At 38.5% G+C, this 22232-nt stretch overlaps 1 protein-coding gene across 1 annotated transcript in view; it reads left to right on the forward strand.

Moving 5' to 3' along the window:
* QSER1 (glutamine and serine rich 1) overlaps nt 1–22232 on the forward strand; it is a 76857-nt gene that overhangs the window by 30499 nt on the left and 24126 nt on the right. The window contains exons 4-7 of the mRNA XM_045014991.1: nt 1282–4989; nt 11173–11462; nt 13341–13457; nt 14305–14438. Of these exons, the coding sequence (XP_044870926.1) occupies nt 1282–4989; nt 11173–11462; nt 13341–13457; nt 14305–14438 (4249 nt within the window). The remainder of the gene's footprint in view (nt 1–1281; nt 4990–11172; nt 11463–13340; nt 13458–14304; nt 14439–22232) is intronic.

Raw genomic sequence — 22232 nt, forward strand, 5'->3', positions numbered from 1 at the left:
CTTTTCCTTAGATTCCTGTAAGACTTTGGGCAAATCACTTAACTATTCAATGCTTCTGTTTACCATCTCTAAAATAGGGATCATAATAATTTCTTACTCTGGGACGTTGTGAATCTTAATATCCACTGTTGGTAAAGCTCTTTGAGCTCCTGGGATGGGAAGTGCTATTGAAGTGCAAGAAGTCATTGAATAATATGATTGTATCTAGGCTTAAATCTAATAAGATAATTCTTGTATTATAATTCAAGTAATACAGAATTTATATTCCATTGATACATTTTTTTTTTATCAGCTAAGGATGGTGCAGGAAAGCAAGGCTGCAAGTAGTGAATGTCAGACCTTTTGATCTGATACTCATATTGTGGATGTCATGGATGCTTTTATTCCATTTTATACATACAAATGTAATATAAATGCATTTCTTTTCCACCCCTCAGAGCAAAGCCTCCTTTTAAAAGTATACATGCAGCAAAATAAATGCAGTTTCTCAGAAAATAAGTTGTAAAAACTGTTGACAAAACTCCAATTCAATGAATGTTTTGATATAGATTTATAAAATTGCATCTTTTAGGAGTGCAATGTAAATTTTTTTTCACAGTAACAGACATTTTTTTCCTTTTAGCCCAGGCATTCATGAGTGACCATCACTTAATGAGATCTATACATTACTGAAAGAAGTGTTCTATAGCTTCCTTAAGCCGTTGTGTTCTGTTATCTGATGATTATATGAGGTGTGTTAGGGTGGGGAGAGAAGGAGTAAGAAAAGTGCTACTACTTTGATATATATTTTTTAACTCCTATGGAGTATTTTAATGTATATTAAGAGTTGTGGATGTGTGGCGTTTCATATAGATTAAAATCAAAACAACTAAATAGATAAAAATAAATATAAAGGTGCCGGAGGTTTCAAACAAGGCTCTCTCTTTTTTTTTTTTTTTTTTTTTTGGCACATTTTGCACCAACAATACATAATTTCAGTTTGTGCTTATTCTTGGCAATTAACTGCAGTGTGGAGTTCATTATGCCTGCAAAAATGGAGGCCCAGTTTGAAAAACAGACTCCGAAAATGTGTCCTTGTATATTCATAGGTGTGCAAGTAAACATTTTATGATGTATTTGTGCTTAAATCGAAGAATAACACTACTTATTTCCCTCACAGCAGTGTTGAGTCTGAATTGACACTTGTAATGTCTTTGAGATTGTACAATAAAATGAGCCATGGACGTACAAAATATTATTACTTATAAAGTTTCTTGACACTTTTTTTTTTTTCCTCCCCAGGTATGCATTCCTCAGCAGCAACAGAACTATTTGTTACTGGAGCATTGCCAACCTCTGGAACATTTCCACCAACATCTGCTTTATCAGCTTATCAGCATCCCAATTCTTTCAGCAGTAGAAACTTTGCTACTACTCCATCTCTCACACTTCAAGATGCAACATTCAGTGCTGCATCAAATGGTCTTTTAACTGCTCATGACCCTTTATTGCAAATCAAGACATCACAAGGCACAGTTCCAACTGCTTTGACATTTGAGCGCTTAGGCAGCTCTGTTTTAAGTACCAGCATACCACCTCAGTCATCAACGTACCGTTCTGCTCAAGAGTCCGCACCCCATCTCTTGCAACCTCAGTTTAGTTTGTTGCCTTCAACACTTGGAGGAGCTCAGCAGGCTTCTCAGGCATATAGCACATCTGTCTTTTCTGGTTCTACTGCCTCCATTGATAGAGCACTTCAGCGAGAATGTAGTGTTATTAAACACCATCAGCGGCCTTCAAGTACACAGTCTGTTCAGGCACAACTGACTGGTTCACAGCATTCCTTACATAGTTATTTATCAAGTACAAGTGGAGTTAATTTTCAGGATACATCCAGGCAGTCAGCACTGTCCTGCAGTCCAGTTGGAGATGCTACTCAGGTGAGCAATGGAGGATCACAACAGAAGACCTCTCAAGTCTCAGTGGAACTTGCTCAGTCTTATACATCTGCAATTCCATCACCTGGTTTCCCATCTACTTCTACAGCAAAAGCAAAAATCTGTTCTACAAAGCAGCTATCAAGGTCAACAAAGACCCCCAAACCTCAAAATGTAGCCTCTCCTGTGCAGACACAAAGCTATTCCAAAACTGCACAAAACCAGAGTTCAGTAATAGCAGGCCAAGCACAAATCTATTCTACAGCACAGCTACCAAGTCTGTTGTCAGTCAGCCAATCCCAAAACTATGTTTCCACACAGTCACAGAATATGCCATCTGTCAGTCATTCACAAGTTTTCTCATCTAGCAAGGTTGAGAAGCTGCCCTCATTATATAAAACACTGACTTTTTCTGGGCAGTCGCAAACTATAACTTCTGATAGTCAGACAACACTAAGTTACTCTGCAGATCAACAGGTATTAACTTCAGTTCCAAATGAGAACTACTCTGGTCAAACAAGGGATCTTTCTTCAGTTAGCCAATCTCAGAGTTATTCTTCTAATCACTCTCAGGGTTTATCTCCCGTTAACCAATCACAGGTTAGTTATTCATCTCAATCACAGGTTTTGTCAGCTGTTAGTCCTTCAGAAAGTTATACGTCAGGGCAGTCTTTAACATTAACTTCACCTTCTCTTCCATTTTCTTCCTCCCCTCGTATTCAAAATTTGTCAGCCTCAAGCCCAAACCAGAACTATATTTCTTTACATTCTTCTCAGAATTCTCAGACACAAGAATCATCTTCTCCACAGTCTCAAAAGTTTTTGACAGCTGTTCAGTCTCCTACTTTTGCATCCCCAGCTCATTCACAGACACTGCAGAACAATAGATCTTCCTCAGATACAAAAACATATGTTAAAAGGAAATCTGACTCTAACTTGTATGCTTCATCAAAACAGGAAGATGAATTGTCAATGCAAGATTTACAGGCATTACAACAGCAAGCTTCTCTTGAATCCTCTACACAAAGGCTAACTGATAGTGAAATTAATGCTCAGGACGCTGCCTATAGGATCTCAAAGGCAGATGACAGATATTCTCAAAGTGTAATCAGAAGTAATTCTCGTCTTGAAGATCAAGTTGTTGGGCTTACTCTTCAAGGGTCAAAAAAAGATGAGAGGATGGTTGGTTCTGTGGCACAGCTTACTCAGCAGATTAGCCATATCACTAATGTAATAAGCCATGATATTAAAAAGGCAGCTAATTTAATGCAGACAACACAAGTAAGTGTAAATGCTAAAGAACTAAACCAGCAGCATTCTCTTATGCATAAGGTACATGAAACTAAGGCCCAAGAACAGCAGGGCCAAGTCATTAGCACATCATCACAGATTCAAGCTCATGCCTTGAGGCATGGCAATCAACTATGTTTGCCTAATGCACAGGTACTTCTGGAATCTGCCTGTGACTTACAAATTCTTCAGCAGTCAATACTGCAGTCAGGCTTAGGACAAGCAAAGGCATCTCCACATGTGCGACGAATACAGAGTCCTCAGCAGGTAGCACATCAGTTCCTTCAAATGGATAGTCACATTATTCAAAGTAATGGGGGTCATTCTCACCAACAGCTTCATCCTCAAAATGCAGAAGTTATTAAAATGGACATTTCTGAGTCCTCAAAACCACTACAGCAACATATGACATCAAAAGACCATTTTACTCAACCAAATCATCATGAATCAAAGAATCAGTTTGTTTCTCTTGGTTCGATATGTTTTCCAGAGTCTATGCTTCTCAGTGATGAGAGGAATATATTGTCTAATGTGGATGACATCTTAGCAGCAACAGCAGCAGTGTGTGGGGTCACGCCATCAGAATTTGCCAAATCCACATCTCATGAAGAAGAAATTCAATCTGTTGAAAATGGTGATGATTCCAAATCTCAGTTCCAGTCAATAGATGTACGACACATATCTCCTAGTTTCAGCTCCTCACCCACTGTAGTTGGAAAACCACACAGCATAAATAATATTTCTCTAAATGGAAGCCAAGTTACTATAAACCTTACAACAGTGTCTACAATACAATCAAAACATGTGATCCTTGATCAACGTATGGAGACTTCTGATCAAAACATATCAGCTAGAATGACTTCTCCAGCCCTTGGACCTAGTCAGGAGGAGCAAGAACAAGGTTCTGGCAAAGTTAGGAAACAGTCTAGCATTAGTCATGAATCTGAAGAAGACAATGATGTTCCCATTGATGGTACACTGAATGCTAGAGACTCAGAATTTGTTTCAAGTGGTCGGAGTCTAAGTGAAGAGAGCGTTACATCAGATAATGATTTTAATATGGGTTGTGATAATGGCATTGTAGTATGTAACAAGATTAAAGGTCCATTGCAACCAATATCTGTGCTACAACCAGGAGATGGAAGTGGTAGCAAAACTGAAGAAGAGAACCAAGATTTAAGTCAAGGGAACTTTCAAAAGAAAAAAAGTAAAGGAAAAAGCCAAATAAAAAATGCTACAGAAGATGACGGTGCAAGCCAGAAACAACTGAAACGAAGTGGACAATGCAAACGTCAGAATATAAGAGGAACTGACATATGTTTACCATATTCTTCTCCTGTTTCTGAAAGTTATGATATTTATCAACACCAAGAAAGAATGAGGCAAAAAATTAAAGAAGTGGAAGAAAAGCAACCAGAAGTCAAAACAGGATTCCTTGCATCTTTTTTAGACTTTCTAAAATCTGGGCCCAGGCAACAGTTTTCAGCACCTACTGTACGAATGCCTAACAGGACTAGGCGGCCAGTTACCCAGATAGTCCGTGCCCCAGGTCCCCAGCCACTTTCAAAGCCACAGCCAGCAGCAGCAGCCCCTTTGACTGTTGAGGGTGGCTGTGAAAGTCCAACCAAAAAAGTTGATGATGAACTTAAGAAAAATTTGGAAACATTGCCTTCATTTTCTTCTGATGAAGATGATTCTGTAGGGGGTAACCACGATCTTCAGAAGAGCATTTCTACAGCATTATCAGCTTTGGATGATACTGCTGACAAAAAAAACAAATCAGGTAAAATAGTTGTTTACTTTCAAAGACATAATTCTGTAGATTTTGCATATACTTTACTTTTTAATTTAGATCTCTTTAGTTTTAGATAAACATATCTTTCAAAAGACCTTTGTTAGGTCACACTAAAATTTAGGAGTAATATTCAAATTATTGAACTGAGATTTAACTAAATTAGTGTTTTCCACAATAGTGGAAGTTATGTGGCTAAATCCCTGTACAATGTTTTGAAAATCTATCCTTAAATATTTCTTTTTCAGTATAAAAGATGATTTTGGCATGGAATGGAGAAACTTGTATTTTAGTAAACTGATGTCAACTCTATTATTTTCTAACTCAAAATGGTGGATAAGGTTTTGCTTGTAAAACTCAACAGTCTAGTACCAAATGTTCCATCACATGGACAGTAAAGAGTGTAAAAATGCAACAGTGTCTTTAAAGAAACTTCATCATGATGACATAATTGAGTTACTTCCAGAAAATATTGTTTTTACCTTGGTGGAACTGAGTATGTTCTTTCAGTGATTATTGAGTTACATAAAGCAGAGTTATTTATAAAAACATTTATTTTTACACTGGCCAGCTGAGAATGTGTTTTATTGGTACTTTTCTAAATAGGAGGAGTTCAGACTTTATACTATTAAGCATAAAGTAGATGACTTTAGAGAAATGGATTTTTTGAAAGGTAAATGTCCTAACTAATGCAACGTGGGATGGTAGTGATGGCACTATTCATATTTTATATATAGTTCCTCCGCTAAATATTAATGTGTCTATTCCATACATCGTAGAATTCTTGTAAACAATCATACATTTTAATTATTGGTGCTTCCTCTGGAAGTATTTTCAGCAAACTGTTTTCTTATCTACATTTTAAAATACTTTGATGTTTTCGTGACAAAGTTGATAAATAGGAGGCAAAAACCGTGGTAACTGGCATTTGACAAGTGCTGGACCTGCCCTGCAGACTGTGATGCTGCTAATGTTTTAGCAAATACAGTAACTGCAGTCACTATATTGCTGGTCCTTATGACTAAATTTCTCTGACGTTCCAACGGAAGTCTAGATCAACCCTTTTGAGGGGCCTAATTTGTTCAATGGCAAGACAATGCACATCTTAGACTTCATGATCACTTTCAGGTCTCAGGGTCTCTATGCAACATCTGGAGAGAAACACGCTTTCACCTTCAAATGCCAGTCACAGGGTTTCCAGGCAACATTTGGCCAGAAGTTCACAATGAAGAACTCCTCAGACTCCAAGAAGCAAAAAGGGCAGATTCTACTAACAGAGGTCAGGGTCTGCCTCAGCAGGCTTGGCTTCATCAGCATTTGCCCAAATGCTTTAAAGGATAACAACATAAAGAGTACCCAGTTACTTTAGTGGTGCTGGCTCCTTTTGATTTCCTGTAAGCAATCTTTTTGAATGCTTGTCCAGTTTGTGTTTCTTCTGCCCTTTAATATTACATGCATATTAAATGAGATTCAATGCTGCCACACACTTTACATTCAGCTACAATTGTGGCTCTCCAGAGACAAATTTGTATAACTTTCAGACCCGTTCATTAGTTTGGTGGCAACTCTCTGTAGCTGGCGCACAGACCCTTGGGAAAAGGAATGCCTCAAGTAATCTTACAGCAGTGTCTCTAGCCAAGTCAAGAATAGAGGCATTTATTATTCACAGAGGAACTGTATCCAGACCTCCTTCCCCAAAAGAATGTCCAAGCCATGAATCTTTGGGGACTAGGGGAAATGGTGGCTCCATTATTTTTTAAATTACTGGATACCGCTTAAGAGACCTAGTTATCACTAAAAATGTATGCATCGCAGAAAGAATTTTGACACCTAGAGTTCAGTGCCACTTTGTCTCTTATAACAACTTTTTATACATAGAACATGCTTAGAGCATGTTGATCATTGCTTTGTATAAGAAGGTATCGATACTTTAAGTGCACAGAATTAGAATAGGGTGTTGTCCTTGAGCTCCATGCTAAAAATATATCCATAAAGATCCCTGTGTTAACAGGGATGCTTCCTAGAAGAATATGGGCCAGGGTTTCCATATATATGTTAAGTTCAGTAAATTCTTTGTTGCTGTTCACATAAGCTACCTTCATATCTCAAATACAGTGTATTTGGAATGTACCTCTGCCCGCATGTGGCATCTCTGAAGAATCTCTTATAGCTAGTCTTGGGAGTCATAGAATCATAGGTTAGAAGGGGCCGTAAGGGCCATGTAATCTAACTCTCTGCCAAGATGCAGGATTTGTTGGGTCTAGACCATCCAAGACTGATGGCTCTCCAGCCTCCTTTTGAAAATCTCCAGTGAAGGAGCTTCTACAACCTCCCTAGGTTCCATTGTCCTACTGTTCTTACAGTTAGGAAATTTTTCCTGAGATTTAATCTAAATCTGCTATGTTGTAGTTTTGAACCCATTGCCTCCTTTCCTGTCCTCTGAGGCAAGAGAGAACAACTTTTCTCCATCTTTTTTATGGCAGCCTTTCAAGTATTGGAAGACCACTATCATGTATCCCCCCGCTTAATCTTCTCTTTTCCAAACTAAACATACCCAGTTCCTTCAGCCTTTGCTTATACAGCTTGCATTCCATCCTTTTGATCATTGTTGCTTGCCTCTGGATCCTTTCCAGTTTCTACATCCTTCCTATACATTGGTTACCAAAATTGGACACAGTACTCCAGCTGAGGCCTAATCAGCACCGAGTAGAGTGATACTTTCACCTCCCGGGACTTACAGGCTATGCCTCTGTTAATGCAACCTAAAATTGCATTATTTATTTATTTATTTATTTATTATTTAGCAACAGCATCGCATTGCTGAGGCATGTTCAGGTTGTCACCCACCACAACTCCCAGATCCTTTTCAGCAGTGCTGCTGCCAAACCAGTTATCCCCCATTCTGTATTTGTGCATTTGGTTTTTTCCCCTAAGCGTACCTTATGTTTGTGTTTGTTAAATTTCATTTTGTTGCCTATAGCCCAGTTCTCCAGTAAGATCCCTCTGAATTTCAGCTCTATCCTCCAAACTTTGAGTGGTACTTCTTTCCTTCTCCCTAGCTGTGAAATATTTGTCTCTTTTGCTCTGTAATACTATGATAGGGTGTATAAATCCTGCACTGACAGCAAAGGGACTAGGGAGGCAGTGTGTGCAAAGGTAGCCTCAGCCCTGCCAATCATGCCTGGTAGGGAGGAGGGCTTTAAAAGGAGGAAACTGCAGTCGGCCAGGGGGAAGCCCTGAGAAGGTAACGGCTGGAGTGGTCCTGAAACAGCGGGAGGAACCCCCCATGTGAGAGACCCTGCCAGCTCTGCGAGGAGTCTAGCAAACACCGGGGCAAGCCTGCTCCGGAGAGACTGACTCAGCTATCTGGTCGTAAGAACTCCAGTAAACTTGCTACCTAGGCACTCCTGAAGTAAGGTGGTGCTGCTGAACTTTTCACTTTCTGTTGACCCCAGGAGGGGCTTGTTCTTTCCTGAGTTTGGACTTTTGCTTTTCCCCACCCATCACAAAGTAAGCAGGACTACAAGGGTGCGGCCCACTGCAAGGACTAAGGGTATGTCTACGCAGCAAAGAAAAACCTGCGACTGGCCTGTGCCAACCTACTCGGTCTTGCAGGGCTCAGGCTGCGGGGCTGTTTCATTGCTGGGTAGGCTTCTGGGCTCGGTTGTTCTGGGACCCTAATACCCTGCAGGGTCCTAGCCTGGAAGTGTACACAGCAATGAATCAGCCCTGTAGCCCAAGTCAGCCGGCACGGGCCAGCCACAGATTGTTCTTTGCTATGTAGACATACCCTAAGGGGCTGGAGCCTGGACTGGCCTAACTTTGTGGTGGTAACTCTGTGTGGCAAGCAGCCCCCACCCAGCAAAGTTGGCACTCCAAAGAGACTCTCTTACAAATATCATCCATCATCTTCTTCCAGCCATTGGAAAAATTACTTCATGATTTTAAAGCAGTCTGCTCCACAGTTCATATTTATCAAAAGTAATCTTGTTGAAGATGAATATATGTACTTAGTAAAAGCATTTCTATGTGCAAATTTACATATGCTCGAATTAACTCTGACCAGGGCCAATATAAATAAGATTTGATTTTAATTCTTTCACTATAAATAATTCCTGGATGTTTTTACTGAAATGAAATAAGTGTAAAATGATTTGCTGTAGCTAATGTGACCCAAAAGTATATTTTTAATTTAGAAAATAATAATTTGGCATAATAAGCTAATACAAAAGGATTTATTGTACTGTGTATTTAGTACAAAGGAAACAATTTTGATTGAATAACTGTCATGTTTGCTTTTGTGGGTCTATTTAATTAAACTGATTAGTTTATAACTTCTATTTTTGAGCAGAGGAAGGAAACATCTTAAAATAAAGCTTTGTTCATTTCTCTCAGTGCAAAATACTGAATTTTTAAAATGTTTAAATAGCTGGTATTTTTTCTTAATGTTAAAGCAGTGTGGACAGTCTCCCAGTTAGTACTTCTAGCCAAAGATAATGTGTACATCTTTTTAAATAAAAAATTACATTTAAGAACTTTTTACAGAGCATATGTACAAAAGGAGTTTCCCTTTTGTTGAACATTCAGAACATTGTTCTGAGAAAAGTAAGTGAAGCTTTATTTTAACCTTTTTTTCTTCATACTTTGTTTTAAAAATATGGTTGTACTATCTTCTCACTATTTTGTATAAAATTATAATACGTATGTATGCCACCAAATTCCTCTTCTGTTGTAAGGAGAACTATTTGTACCTTATCCAAAATAACAATAATTGACATTCTGCAACATGCTGGTCATGCAGAGTCAGTACTGATTCCCTCATATATGTGCAATTGTACATCTGTTTATTTTTAGACTCAACAATATAAAAATGTAAAAATATTCACGATTACTATGTATCCCTTTCTACCATGGTAACACTAGTGTACCTCATACATATTTTGCTGCTCTTGGGAAAGTTCTAGATGTACTTGGAAAATAATTGTATACTTTTATATTAAATAAGTGTTGCAGCTTTCACTGGACCAATGCATTTACTATACTTGCAGTCATGTGACAGGAAATATTTTATTCTGCATGCACTGTAACATTATTCAATATACATTATTCAAATTTGGCAATAGTGATTTTTTTAATGACTCCTATTTCCAAATATGCACGTTTGTAATATAGATGCAATAATTTAAATATCCAGTTAACTTGTTTTGGGATTATTTTATAATGATGATTTATATAGAATATTCTTTTTCCTGTACCTCATTGTTTGAAATTTATCATGTGAAATGATACATTTATTTTTTGTGTTTTTAAAGGATACGTCCCAACCTTTGACGCTAGTTCACTAACTGTGATATTAGCAATAAAATTGTGGCTTGCATTGTTTAGTTAGATTAGCAAAACGGAGTTAAAGCAAGTATGTCTTGAGGGCAGATGGTAATACAATATCTAAAGAGGTCTTCTTTCTTGAGGGGGAAAGGGAATAATAATCATTTGAGGAATTGGGAATTTCCACCAAGTGTGGCATACAGAAGTGGAGTGCTTTTAATTCCTTCCCTTTGTACTATTAATTCTCATTGCAAAGCACTATTTTGTGTTAAATTGTATTATAGGATTGTTAAGAATGTTAAAATCTAATCTGAAACCACCAGTTAATTTATTGGAAGATGCAAAATGAGAGTGACCCAGAAGTGCCACCAAGAAAATACTTTTTCATGTTTGATTTAGATTTTGTGGTATACATGGCAGCCACTTTCCTTTTTTTTTTTATTTGATGAAAATGATGATGTAGTTGCGTATCAGCAGAGGCCAACAAAATCCAAAATAGTAATCTGTTAGAGTCTGCCATTTGCTTTGTTCTACAGAGCAAAACAGTGTTTTCCTGTTGGTCCTCTGTGTAATAACAATGTGTTCTAAGGCACGTATCACCATAGTGTCTATGCGCTATAGCTATAACAAAATCAGTTTCCTGCAAACATACAGACTTAATACTAATTATTTTAATTTTTTAGATATAGGTTTAACTTAGGGCTAGTTAACTTCACTATTTTAACTTATAGAATGGGTGCTTTTTGTATGTATTGTTTGGGAAAGTAAATAAAATAAACATAAGAAAGAAATTATGTTGCTGATCCTTGATGATTCATATAACCGATGCTTGCTTGTTTTTTGCTTCAGAAACTGAAAAAATGGCAGTTGCTACTACTGCCAACACCACTGCTCTTGTAAAGCAGGAATCTCCAAACACTACTGCTCCTGTGGTAAATGTTCAGGAAAAAACAAGTTCAGCAGAACTCCTAAAGATAGCTGACCAGGATGGTGAGACTTCAGACCAGTTAGCAAAAATACAGGCAGCTGTTGCAATAGAAGGATGTACTGATGAGGAGAATACGGACAGTGGAGGAGAGGGCATGTACAGAGAACGTGATGAATTTGTAGTGAAGATTGAAGATATAGATATGCTAAAGGTAATCCAAATGTTTGTTCTGAGTAATTAGCAACACACACCCTGAAGCAGACATCAACAACCAAACTACCAAGGGGCAGAGGCTAATATTCTACTGCATAGTTCAACATATTTGTGATGCTGCCAAGATGGCATACAGGTGTGGTTCTAGTCTTGGGTAGGGAATATGCATCACTTTAATTATGTGTCAAGCATTCATACTAGTTAAATGATAAAGGTAAATAACTGTAGCAGATAATCTCAATTAGATCTCAAAATTGTCTATAGACATACATACATTAGTTGACAGAAGTCTTCCAGATTTGGTGTATGTCTTTTAACCTTTTCCAAAAGAGCTAACGTTTTCAAGGATTCTTGACCTCACCAGAATACATTCTTATTAAAGACTTTGATAAGCTTTCAGGAGTGTGGTGTTGAAGAAATGTGTCTTAGGCTGTAGTGTAGATATAGCCTATGTCAGCATAATTTATGTCGCTCAGGGGTGTGAATAAACCACCCCACTGAGCTACATAAGTTACAATGACATAAGCGCTCGTGTGCACAGCGCTATGTTGGTGGGAGAGCTTCTCCCATCGACATAGTTTCTGCTGCTCACAGAGGTGGTTTTATTATGCCAACAGGAGAGCTCTCTTCCGTCAGCATAGAGTGTCTTCACCAGATGTGCTGCAGCAGCGCAGCTGCATCATTACAGCTGCAGTACTGTTCGTGTTGATGTGCCTTAGCTTTTTGTTTCAGGATTTTCATTTTTTTATTTTTGTGGAGGCTTTGTTTGCTACTCTAACAAGGAGTGGCTTCCATGTGGCTCCACTACAACCCTTCATAAGGTCTGCAGAGTTTAAGGAAACCTTATTTGTTTTCTCCATTTCTAATTCTTCTTCTGTTTTGTCTTCCTCATGTCCACTCCTCTGCTACTGTTCTAGCTCACAGATTGATTATTACTTTTGCATGTCACTTTAAAAATCATTCCTAAATATCTTTATTCTTTGCCTTCCTATGGACCCTTTTGAATTGAAATTTTTAAAATAAAAGTTCTGTTAATTATTTGCTAGGTTTGTCAGGTAAGTTTAAGGAATAACCAGTTTTAAAATATTCTCACTTTGCAGTGTTGGATCCTAATCTTGTAGGGTTTTTCTCATAACCATTTGAAAATACACTTTAAAGTTTTTTCTACACTTAAAATATTCCCTTAAAATATGATAATTTTTATAGATTAATATTTAAATGATGGATTTCTAGTGGCTGGGCAGTGGTAATTACAGATATGTTTAAAATATTTAAGACACAAATGTTTTAAGAGGATAATCTATTTGAGCTAATTGTTATTGAACTAAAAGTTGAACTGTAAATGTAATCTTCGTCCAGTTCACTAGTTACTACTGAGCTTTTTGTTTTCACATAACTGCAAGTATCGTGCTGTAATGTCAGGTTCTCTGGGAACTCTACAGTCACAGAGAGCTAGCACTAGGGACTGTGGGAAGTCATTTTTCTGGTATTTGGTGGTTTTGTTTTTTAAAAACTATTTTCATACTACCAAAGGCATCATGATAAAAGAAACTTTGAAAAAAGTGACAAATTGCTGAAATGAAATTTGTCAGGTTTTTATGGTTTGATTGCATGATATAGTAGCTGTGGCATCACAGCATAGATGGAGCTGGCTAGGTCAGCTTCAAAGATCTTGAAGAAATAAATTTTGAGGTTTAGTCTATAGATCTGTGCTGAATATACCTCATAGTTAATATCCTGGTGCCATCGGCACATAATAATGGTGTAGTTGGAATCTGCAGAATTTATATCCAGTTTATCTCTAAAGAAAAAAATGAATAAATTTTGGAAGGAAAATAAGCACAATTTTTAGCTAATAATTTTTTGGTTCTTATAGATGGCTTTACAAATGGGAAAAGAGCCTCCAGCAATCTGGAAAGTACAAAAGGCTTTGTTACAAAAGTTTGTTCCTGAAGTTCGAGATGCACAGAGAGAGTTTGCTGCTACTAATAGTGTAAGTATGAGGATTCCTTGTAAAGCCACAATGACTTCTGGTTGGGCCCCTACTCGCACAAAAGAAAATGTCTGACCCTGGAGCATTAAAGGAACATGACATTTCTGTTTACTCTCTGCACTAGCATTTCTGCAAAGATCTCCCTAACTCTAGGGCTAGAAATGAATGGTTAGTGGGTCCCTCTGATACTTTCAGCAGAACGACAATAAGAGTTGCTGTCGTATATTCAGGGCCAGTTCTCATTTTCATTCTGGTTTCTTTGTGCCATGCATATCATGCAAAGGAACCAGATTCTGGTCTCAACTGCCCAGTTTAGCATTCCCCTAGTGAGGAGGAGTTCTCAGCTGGGATAAAGCTGGATCCTGTGCTCTTTCCTCATACTTGCATCCTGGCAGTGTTTATGGGACAAAGAGGTAGAGAGGAGGTAGGGTGGAGTGGAGATCCACTCTGAAGATCAGCTAGTGTAGGACCCTTTATGGACCATACATTGACAGTATAAAGTAGGATTTCCCCCCCGTTGCTCATCCATGCAAGTGTAAGTGTAGACCAGCCAAGTAACCCGCTCCCTGATGGTGCCCCTCAACCTGTGCCTAGCAGAGCTCAGATGCAGGAGAAAACTAAGCCCAGTGTCTATATTGTCTTATTTTCTCATTTATATTTTAAGGATATTTAAAATCCAGACGCAGTTCCCTCCTAAATTACAGCAGTTTTAGAGTAGATTGCTTTTGTATCCAAATAGATGGTCTTAGTATTTACATGTACATGATAAATTGAATAACTTTGCTTAGCAAAATAACTTTAATTGGAAAATCTGTGTGTTTATATGTTTTTGTTTTGCTTTTCACAGTATCTTGGGTATTTTGGGGATGCAAAAATGAAATACAAACGGGTGTATGTGAAGTTCATTGAAAATGCAAACAAAAAGGAGTATGTCAGAGTCTGTTCAAAAAAACCACGAAGTAAACCTGTACAGTCTGCAAGGTATTTATTTTCAGATCACTTTTTATTTTATTGTATTGGTTTGGCATGAGCCATACACACGTGCTAATATTTCAGAATATCTTACTCAAAAATGACATTAATGCAGCATTAAGTGGAAACTTTGAATTACTTGCTTTGAGCAATTAGTTAAAGTTTCTACAGCAGCTAGTAACTCTTCCCCTTTGCTTCTATGGATTACAGTACACCTGTACCCCGATATAATGCAAATTTGGCTATAACGAGGTAAAGCAGCGCTCCAGGGAACAGGGCTGCTTTACCTCATTATATCTGAATTCGTGTTACCGCAAGCGGTTCCTCTGCTCCTGCCCGTTACTTGCTGCGGCCCTCCCCAGGGCCCCCCCACCCCAGCTCACCTCCGCTCCGCCTCCTCCATGAGCGTGCCGCAGCTCCGCTTCTCCTCCCTCCCAGGCTTGCTGCACCAATCATTAATTAACCAATAATTTAAAAATTATTTTCATACTACCAAAGGCATCACGATAAAAGAAACTTTGAAAAAAGTGACAAATTGCTGAAATGAAATTTGTCAGGTTTTTATGGTTTGATTGCATGATATAGTAGCTGTGGCATCACAGCATAGATGGAGCTGGCTAGGTCAGCTTCAAAGATCTTGAAGAAATAAATTTTGAGGTTTAGTCTATAGATCTGTGCTGAATATACCTCGTAGTTAATATCCTGGTGCCATCAGCACATAATAGTGGTGTAGTTGGAATCTGCAGAATTTATATCCAGTTTATCTCTAAAGAAAAAAATGAATAAATTTTGGAAGGAAAATAAGCACAATTTTTAGCTAATAATTTTTTGGTTCTTATAGATGGCTTTACAAATGGGAAAAGAGCCTCCAGCAATCTGGAAAGTACAAAAGGCTTCGTTACAAAAGTTTGTTCCTGAAGTTCGCTCCCTGCTCCAGCTCATCTGTGCCTCCTCCCCTGAGCGCACCGCCGCCGCTCCACTTCTCCCGCCCCCTTCCAGGCTTGCCAGGCTAAACAGCTGATTGGTGCGGCAAGCCTGAAAGGAAGGGAGGGAGGGAGGGAGAAGCGGAGCGGCGGTGAGCTGGGGCGGGAAGTGGTTCCTCTCCCTACCCTGATATAACGTGGCCCCACCTGTAACACGCTGAGATTTTTTGGCTCCCGAGGACCGCGTTATATCGGGGTAAAGGTGTAGTTTTCCATTACAGCTATGAAGAATTTGGAATGCCGCATGACTCAAATGTCTATCTTGCCTTACTTCTTACTCAACATAAATGAAGGCCTCCAGGTGAGAGAATTAGTAATATATACATATGCTGTTGGTACACAATTACATATCTCTTCCCTTGTGGACTTTGCAAGTTAAGTCTGTATTTCCAGATTGCTTGGATGACAATGCTGTCTAGATGCCTCAGAAGTAGCATACGTTATTCTCAACTCTGAGAAGACAAAAGTTTGGCTCTTGGGTAGTAGAGATTGTTGTCAGAAAGATGCTCTTCCTTCTATTATATCACTGCTCATAGAGGGGTCTTTTTTGGCAGTAAATAGCAAACTAAATAATTTTGTCAACACTTTAAGTCATGTTCTTACCAAGGAAAGCCATATATCAGACTCAGTCTGAAAGTGTTTTTTATTTGTACATTTTTCAGACTGCTCCCTTATATATCGCATGCCAACCTTGCAACAGCAATACATCTCCTAATGCCAAGAAGTTCAGTTATTGTATTTCTCTCTTAGTAGAACTACACAGTGTTGCTCATTGGCTCATAACTTGTTATGAATACGACAGTATGTTTACTTACTGATTTGAGTAATCATGGTCACATTATGCCTCCTCTTTACATTATTCTTTACAATGGCTGTCTATAAAGCGACCACCCTATTGGTAAAGCCTTTTATCATGTTTGCCTTGGCTTTGTTTTAAGGCACAACAGCAATCCTGATAAAATAGTTAGAGGCCGTTATGGCTCCCATCATGAATACAAAAGAATAGCACAAATATGTAGGGACAAAATCAGAAAGGCTGCAGGACAAAGTGAGTTACACATAGCAAGCAACGTAAAAGGAAAGAAGAGGTTCCATAAATACATTACAAGCAAGAGAAAGATGAAAGAAGGTATAGGTCCACTCCTTAGCAGGGAAGGAGAGCTGATAATGGATGACAAGAGGAATGCTGAGTTATTTAATGCCTGTTTTGCTTCAGTATTCTCTAAAAAGTATAATTGTGGCTAGATACTTTACACACCTTTTATTAACAACAAAGGGGAAGGAACACAAGCCAAAATAAGGAAAGACAGGTTAAAGAATATTTAGATAAGTTAGCTGTACTCAAGTTGGTAGGGCCTGACAAAATTCCCCTTAAGGTACCTAAGGAAACAGCAGAAGTAATCCCAGAATCATTAGTGATTATCTTCAAGAACTCAGCGAGGACAGCTGAGGTCGCAGAGGACTGGAAAAAGGCAAATGTATTACTTTTTTTAAGAGGAAAAAAGAAGATCTGGGGAATTGTAGGCCAGTCAGCCTAACTTTGATACCTAGAAAGATACTGGAACAAATTATTAATCAGTTTGTGAGCACCGAGGGGATAATAGGGTTATAAGTAATAGCCAACATGGATTTGCAGAGAACAAATCATGCCAAAACAATCTAAGTTCCTTCTTTGATAGGGTTACTAGGCTACTGGATAGGGAGGAAGTGGTGGACATGACATATCTTGATTTTAGTAAGGCTTTTGGCATGAGTCCCACGTGACATTCTGATAAGAAAACTAGAGAAATGTGATCTAAATGAAATTACTATAAGGTGGGTGGAAAACCGGTTGAAAGACTGTACTCAGAGAGTTATCAAAGATTTGCTGCTTATCTAGTGGAGTCCTACAGGAGTCTGTCCTGGGTCTAACACTATTCAATATTTTCATTAATGACTTAGATAATGGAGTAGAGAGTATGCTTATACAATTTATGGATGATACCAATCTTAGAGGGATTACAAGTGCTTTGAAAGACAGAATTTGATTTCAAAGAGGCCTTGACAAACTGGAGAATTAATCTGAAATCAACAAGATGAAATTTAGTAAAGACAAGTGCAAAGTACTACGCTTAGGAAGGAAAAATCAAATGCACAACTATATAATGGGGAATAACTGACTTGGCGGTAGGGCGACCAGATGCCCTGATCTTATAGGGACAGTCCTGATATTCAGGGCTTTGTCTTGTATAGGCTCCTATTACCTCCCACCCCCATCATGATTTTTCATACTTGCTATCTGGTCACCCTACTCAGCAGTAGCACCGCTGAAAAAGATCTAGGGGTTATAGTGGATCACGAATTGAATAGGAGTTGTCAATGCAATGCAGTTGTGAAAAAGGCGAATATCATTCTGGAATGTATTAACAGGAGTGCCATATGTAAGACACAGGAGGTAATTATGCCACTCTACTCTGCACTGATGAGGCCTCAGCTGGAATACTGTGTCCAAGTCTGCGCACCACACTTTAAGATGTGGACAAATTGGAGAGAGTCCAGTGGACAGCAACAAAAATGATAAAAGACCAATGAGGAAAAAATTAAACTGGGCTTGTTTAGTCTTGAGAAAAGAAGACTGAGTGGGGACCTGATATGTTAAGGGCTGGTACAAAGAGGACGGTGATCAATTGTCCATGTGCACTGAAGGTAGGAAAAGAAGTAATGGGCTTTATCTGCAGCAATAGAAATTTAGGTTAGCTATTAGGATACACTTTCTAACTATAAGGTTATTTAAGCTCTGGAACAGACTTCCAAGGGAGGTTGTGGAATAATCATCACTATAGGTTTTTAAGTACAGGTTGGACAGACACCTGTCGGGGATGGTCTAGCTATACTTGGTCCTGCCTCACCACAGAGGGCTGGATTAGATGACCTTCTGAGGTCCTTTTCATCCCTACATTTCTGTCATTCTATATCTGAGATTTCCTTCTTGACCTTTCTTCTGATGGAGTTTTTAACTGTGATTCATCTGCCCCTGAGGGATTACACCATTGCATTTTAGGTCATCAGGTGACTGTGCCTTTGTGGACAGTTATAAGTCTAAAACTTTCCCTCTCCAATGTTGGAGTGTGATGACTATATTTATATATTTTCTTCTTTGTATTCAGTTTAATTCCTCTTATTTTTGTTTTATAGTGTTTAGAAATGTGGTTTTATTTTATTTTATTTTTTATATTTAAATAGTTTTAAATACTGCAATGTATTGTTCTGCAGAGCCACCGGGGTAGCAATGAGAGGATAAAAAATAAAATTCTCATTCATTACATTAAACCTCACCCAGTATTTATGCAGGAATATGAAATGTCACACATTCATATATGGTTGTGAAAATTAAAGTACAGGAGAGTCTATTGATAGAGACTCTCAGTCAGGAGGAGAGGATGGAAGAGGATAAAGTATGGGCCAGATCAGACAAGAAACATTCACATAAAAAAGAATCTGACACACCAGAAAAGGGCAGACAAATAAACAGTGACAAGTTTTTAAAGTGCTTGTACACAAATGCTAGAAGTCTAAATAATAAGATGGGTGAACTAGAGTGCCTCGTGTTAAAGGAGGATATTGATATAATAGGCAACACAGAAACCTGGTGGAGTGAGGACAATCAATGGGACACAATCATTCGGGGGTACAAAATATATCGGAAGGACAGAACAGGTCCTGGGGGAGGTGAGGAGGTAGGGGAGTGGCACTATATGTAAAAGAAAATGTAGAATCAAATGAAGTAAAAATCTTAAATGAATCCACATGTTCCATAGAATCTCTATGGATAGTAATTTCATGCTCTAATAAGAATATAACATTAGGGATCTGTTATTGACCACCTGACCAGGTCAGTGATAGTGACGATGAAATGCTAAGGGAGATTAGAGAGGCTATCAAAATAAAGAACTCAGTAATAGTGAGGGATTTCAATTATCCCCATATTGACTGGGAACATGTCACTTCAGGATGAAATGCAGAGACAAAATTTCTCTATATTTTAAATGACTGCTTCTTGGAGCAGCTGGTACAGGAACCCACAAGGGGAGAGGCAATTCTCGATTTAGTCCTGAGTGGAGTGCAGGATCTGGTCCAAGAGGTAACTATACCAGGACCGCTTGGAAATAGTGACCATAATATAATAACTTTTAACATTCCTGTGGTGGGAAGAACACCTCAACAGCCCAACACTTTGGCATTTAATTTCAGAAAGGAGAACTATGCAAAAATGAGGGGGTTAGTTAAACAGAAATTAAAAGGCACAGTGACTAGAGTGAAATCCCTGCAAGCTGCATGGACGCTTTTCAAAGACACCACAATAGAGAGGCCCAATTTAAATGTATACCCCCAAATTAAAAAACACAATAAAAGACCTCAAAAAGAGCCACCGTGGCTTAACAACCACATAAAGGAAGCAGTGGGAGATAAAAAGGCATCTTTTAAAAAGTGGAAGTCAAATCCTAGTGAGGTAAATAAAAAGGAGGATAAACACTGCCAAATTAAGTGTAAAAATGTAATAAGAAAAGCCAAAAAGGAGTTTGAAGAACAACTAGCCAAAAACTCAAAAGGTAATAACAAAATGTTTTTTAAGTACATCAGAAGCAGGAAGCCTGCTAAACAACCAGTCGGGCCCCTGCACGATCAAGATACAAAAGGAGCACTTAAAGATGATAAAGTAATTGCGGAGAAACTAAATGAATTCTTTGCTTCAGTCTTCACGGCTGAGGATGTAGGGATGATTCTCAAACCTGAGCTGGCTTTTGTAGGTGACAAATCTGAGGAATTATCACAGATTGAAGTGTCACTAGAGGAGGTTTTGGAATTAATTGATAACAGTAACAAGTCACCAGGACCAGATGGCATTCACCCCAGAGTTCTGAAAGAATTCAAATGTGAAATTGCAGAACTACTAACTATGGTTTGTAACCGGTCCCTTAAATCGGCTTCTGTACCCAATGACTGGAAGATAGCTAATGTAACGCCAATATTTAAAAAAGGCTCTAGAGGTGATCACAGCAATTACAGACCGGGAAGTCTAATGTCAGAACCGGGCAAATTAGTTGAAACAATCGTAAAGAATAAAATTGTCAGACACATAGAAGAACATAAATTGTTGGGCAAAAGTCAACATGGTTTCTGTAAAGGGAAATGATGTCTTACTAATCTATTATAGTTCTTTGAAGGGGTCAACAAATATGTGGACGAAGGGGATACAGTGGACATAGTGTACTTAGATTTCAGAAAGCCTTTGACAAGGTCCCTCACCAAAGGCTCTTACGTAAATTAAGTTGTCATGGGATAAGAGGGAAGATCCTTTCATGGATTGAGAACTGGTTAAAAGACAGGGAACAACGGATAGGAATAAATGGTAAATGTTCAGAATGGAGAGAGGTAACTAGTGGTGTTCCCCAAGGGTCAGTCCTAGGACCAATCCTAATCAACTTATTCATAAATGATCTGGAGAAAGAGGTAAACAGTGAGGTGGCAAAGTTTGCAGATGATACTAAACTGCTCAAGATAGTTAAGACCAAAGCAGACTGTGAAGAACTTCAAAAAGATCTCACAAAACAAAGTGATTGGGCAACAAACTGGCAAATGAAATTTAATGTGGATAAATGTAAAGTAATGCACATTGGGAAAAATAACCCCAGTTATACATACAGTATGATGGGGGGTTAATTTAGCTACAACTAATCAGGAAAGAGATCTTGGAGTCATTGTGGATAGTTCTATGAAGACGTCCGCGCAGTGTGCAGCGGCAGTCAAAAAAGCAAACAGGATGTTAGGAATCATTAAAAAGGAGATAGAGAATAAGATGGAGAATATCTTTTTGCCCTTATATAAATCCATGGTACGCCCACATCTTGAATACTGCGTATGGATGTGGTCTGCTCATCTCAAAAAAGATATACTGGCATTAGAAAAGGTTCAGAGAAGGGCAACTAAAATGATTAGGGGTTTGGAACGGGTCCCATATGAGGAGAGATTAAAGAGGCTAGGACTATTCAGGAGAGAGATGAGGCTAGGAGACTAAGCGGGGATATGATAGAGGTATATAAAATCATAAGTGATGTGGAGAAAGTGAATAAGGAAAGGTTATTTACTTGTTCCCATAATATAAGAACTAGGGGCCACCAATAAAAATTAATGGGCAGCAGGTTTAAAACAAATAAAAGGAAGTTCTTCTTCACACAGTGCACAATCAACCCATGGAACTCCTTGACTGAGGAGGTTGTGAAGGCTAGGACTATAACAGTGTTTAAAAGAGAACTGGATAAATTCATGAAGGTTAAGTCCATTAATGGCTACTAGCCAGGGTGGGTAAGGAATCATGTCCCTAGCCTCTGTTTGTCAGAGGGTGGGGATGGATGGCAAGAGAGAGAGCACTTGATCATTGCCTGTTAGGTTCACTCCCTCTGGGACACCTGGCGTTAGCCATTGTCGGTAGACAGACTACTGGGCTGGATAGACCTTTGGTCTAACCCAGTATGGCTATTCATATGTTCTTATGTTCATCTGTATTATATTTCAACCACAAACTCTTGATTCATAGTCTGCCAAAAGGGGTTATAGAATTTCCATCAGATATTCAAGGTTAGTAAGACCACCAATATCTTAGTAAAACAGTGATTGGAATACACCTGTAGCTCCCAGATACTTCCATGACTCGCCGTAACCTTGCACAAGAGAGTTTACCATGTGCAAAATGAGAATACTGCTACTTAATCGCCAGCTTTGAGGATTAATTAATGTGTAACAGCACTTCAAAGATGTAAAACTAAGTTCTAAGTGTTAATGA

The sequence above is a fragment of the Mauremys mutica genome, chromosome 4, assembly GCF_020497125.1.
Source record: "Mauremys mutica isolate MM-2020 ecotype Southern chromosome 4, ASM2049712v1, whole genome shotgun sequence".
Classification (NCBI taxonomy): domain Eukaryota; kingdom Metazoa; phylum Chordata; order Testudines; family Geoemydidae; genus Mauremys; species Mauremys mutica.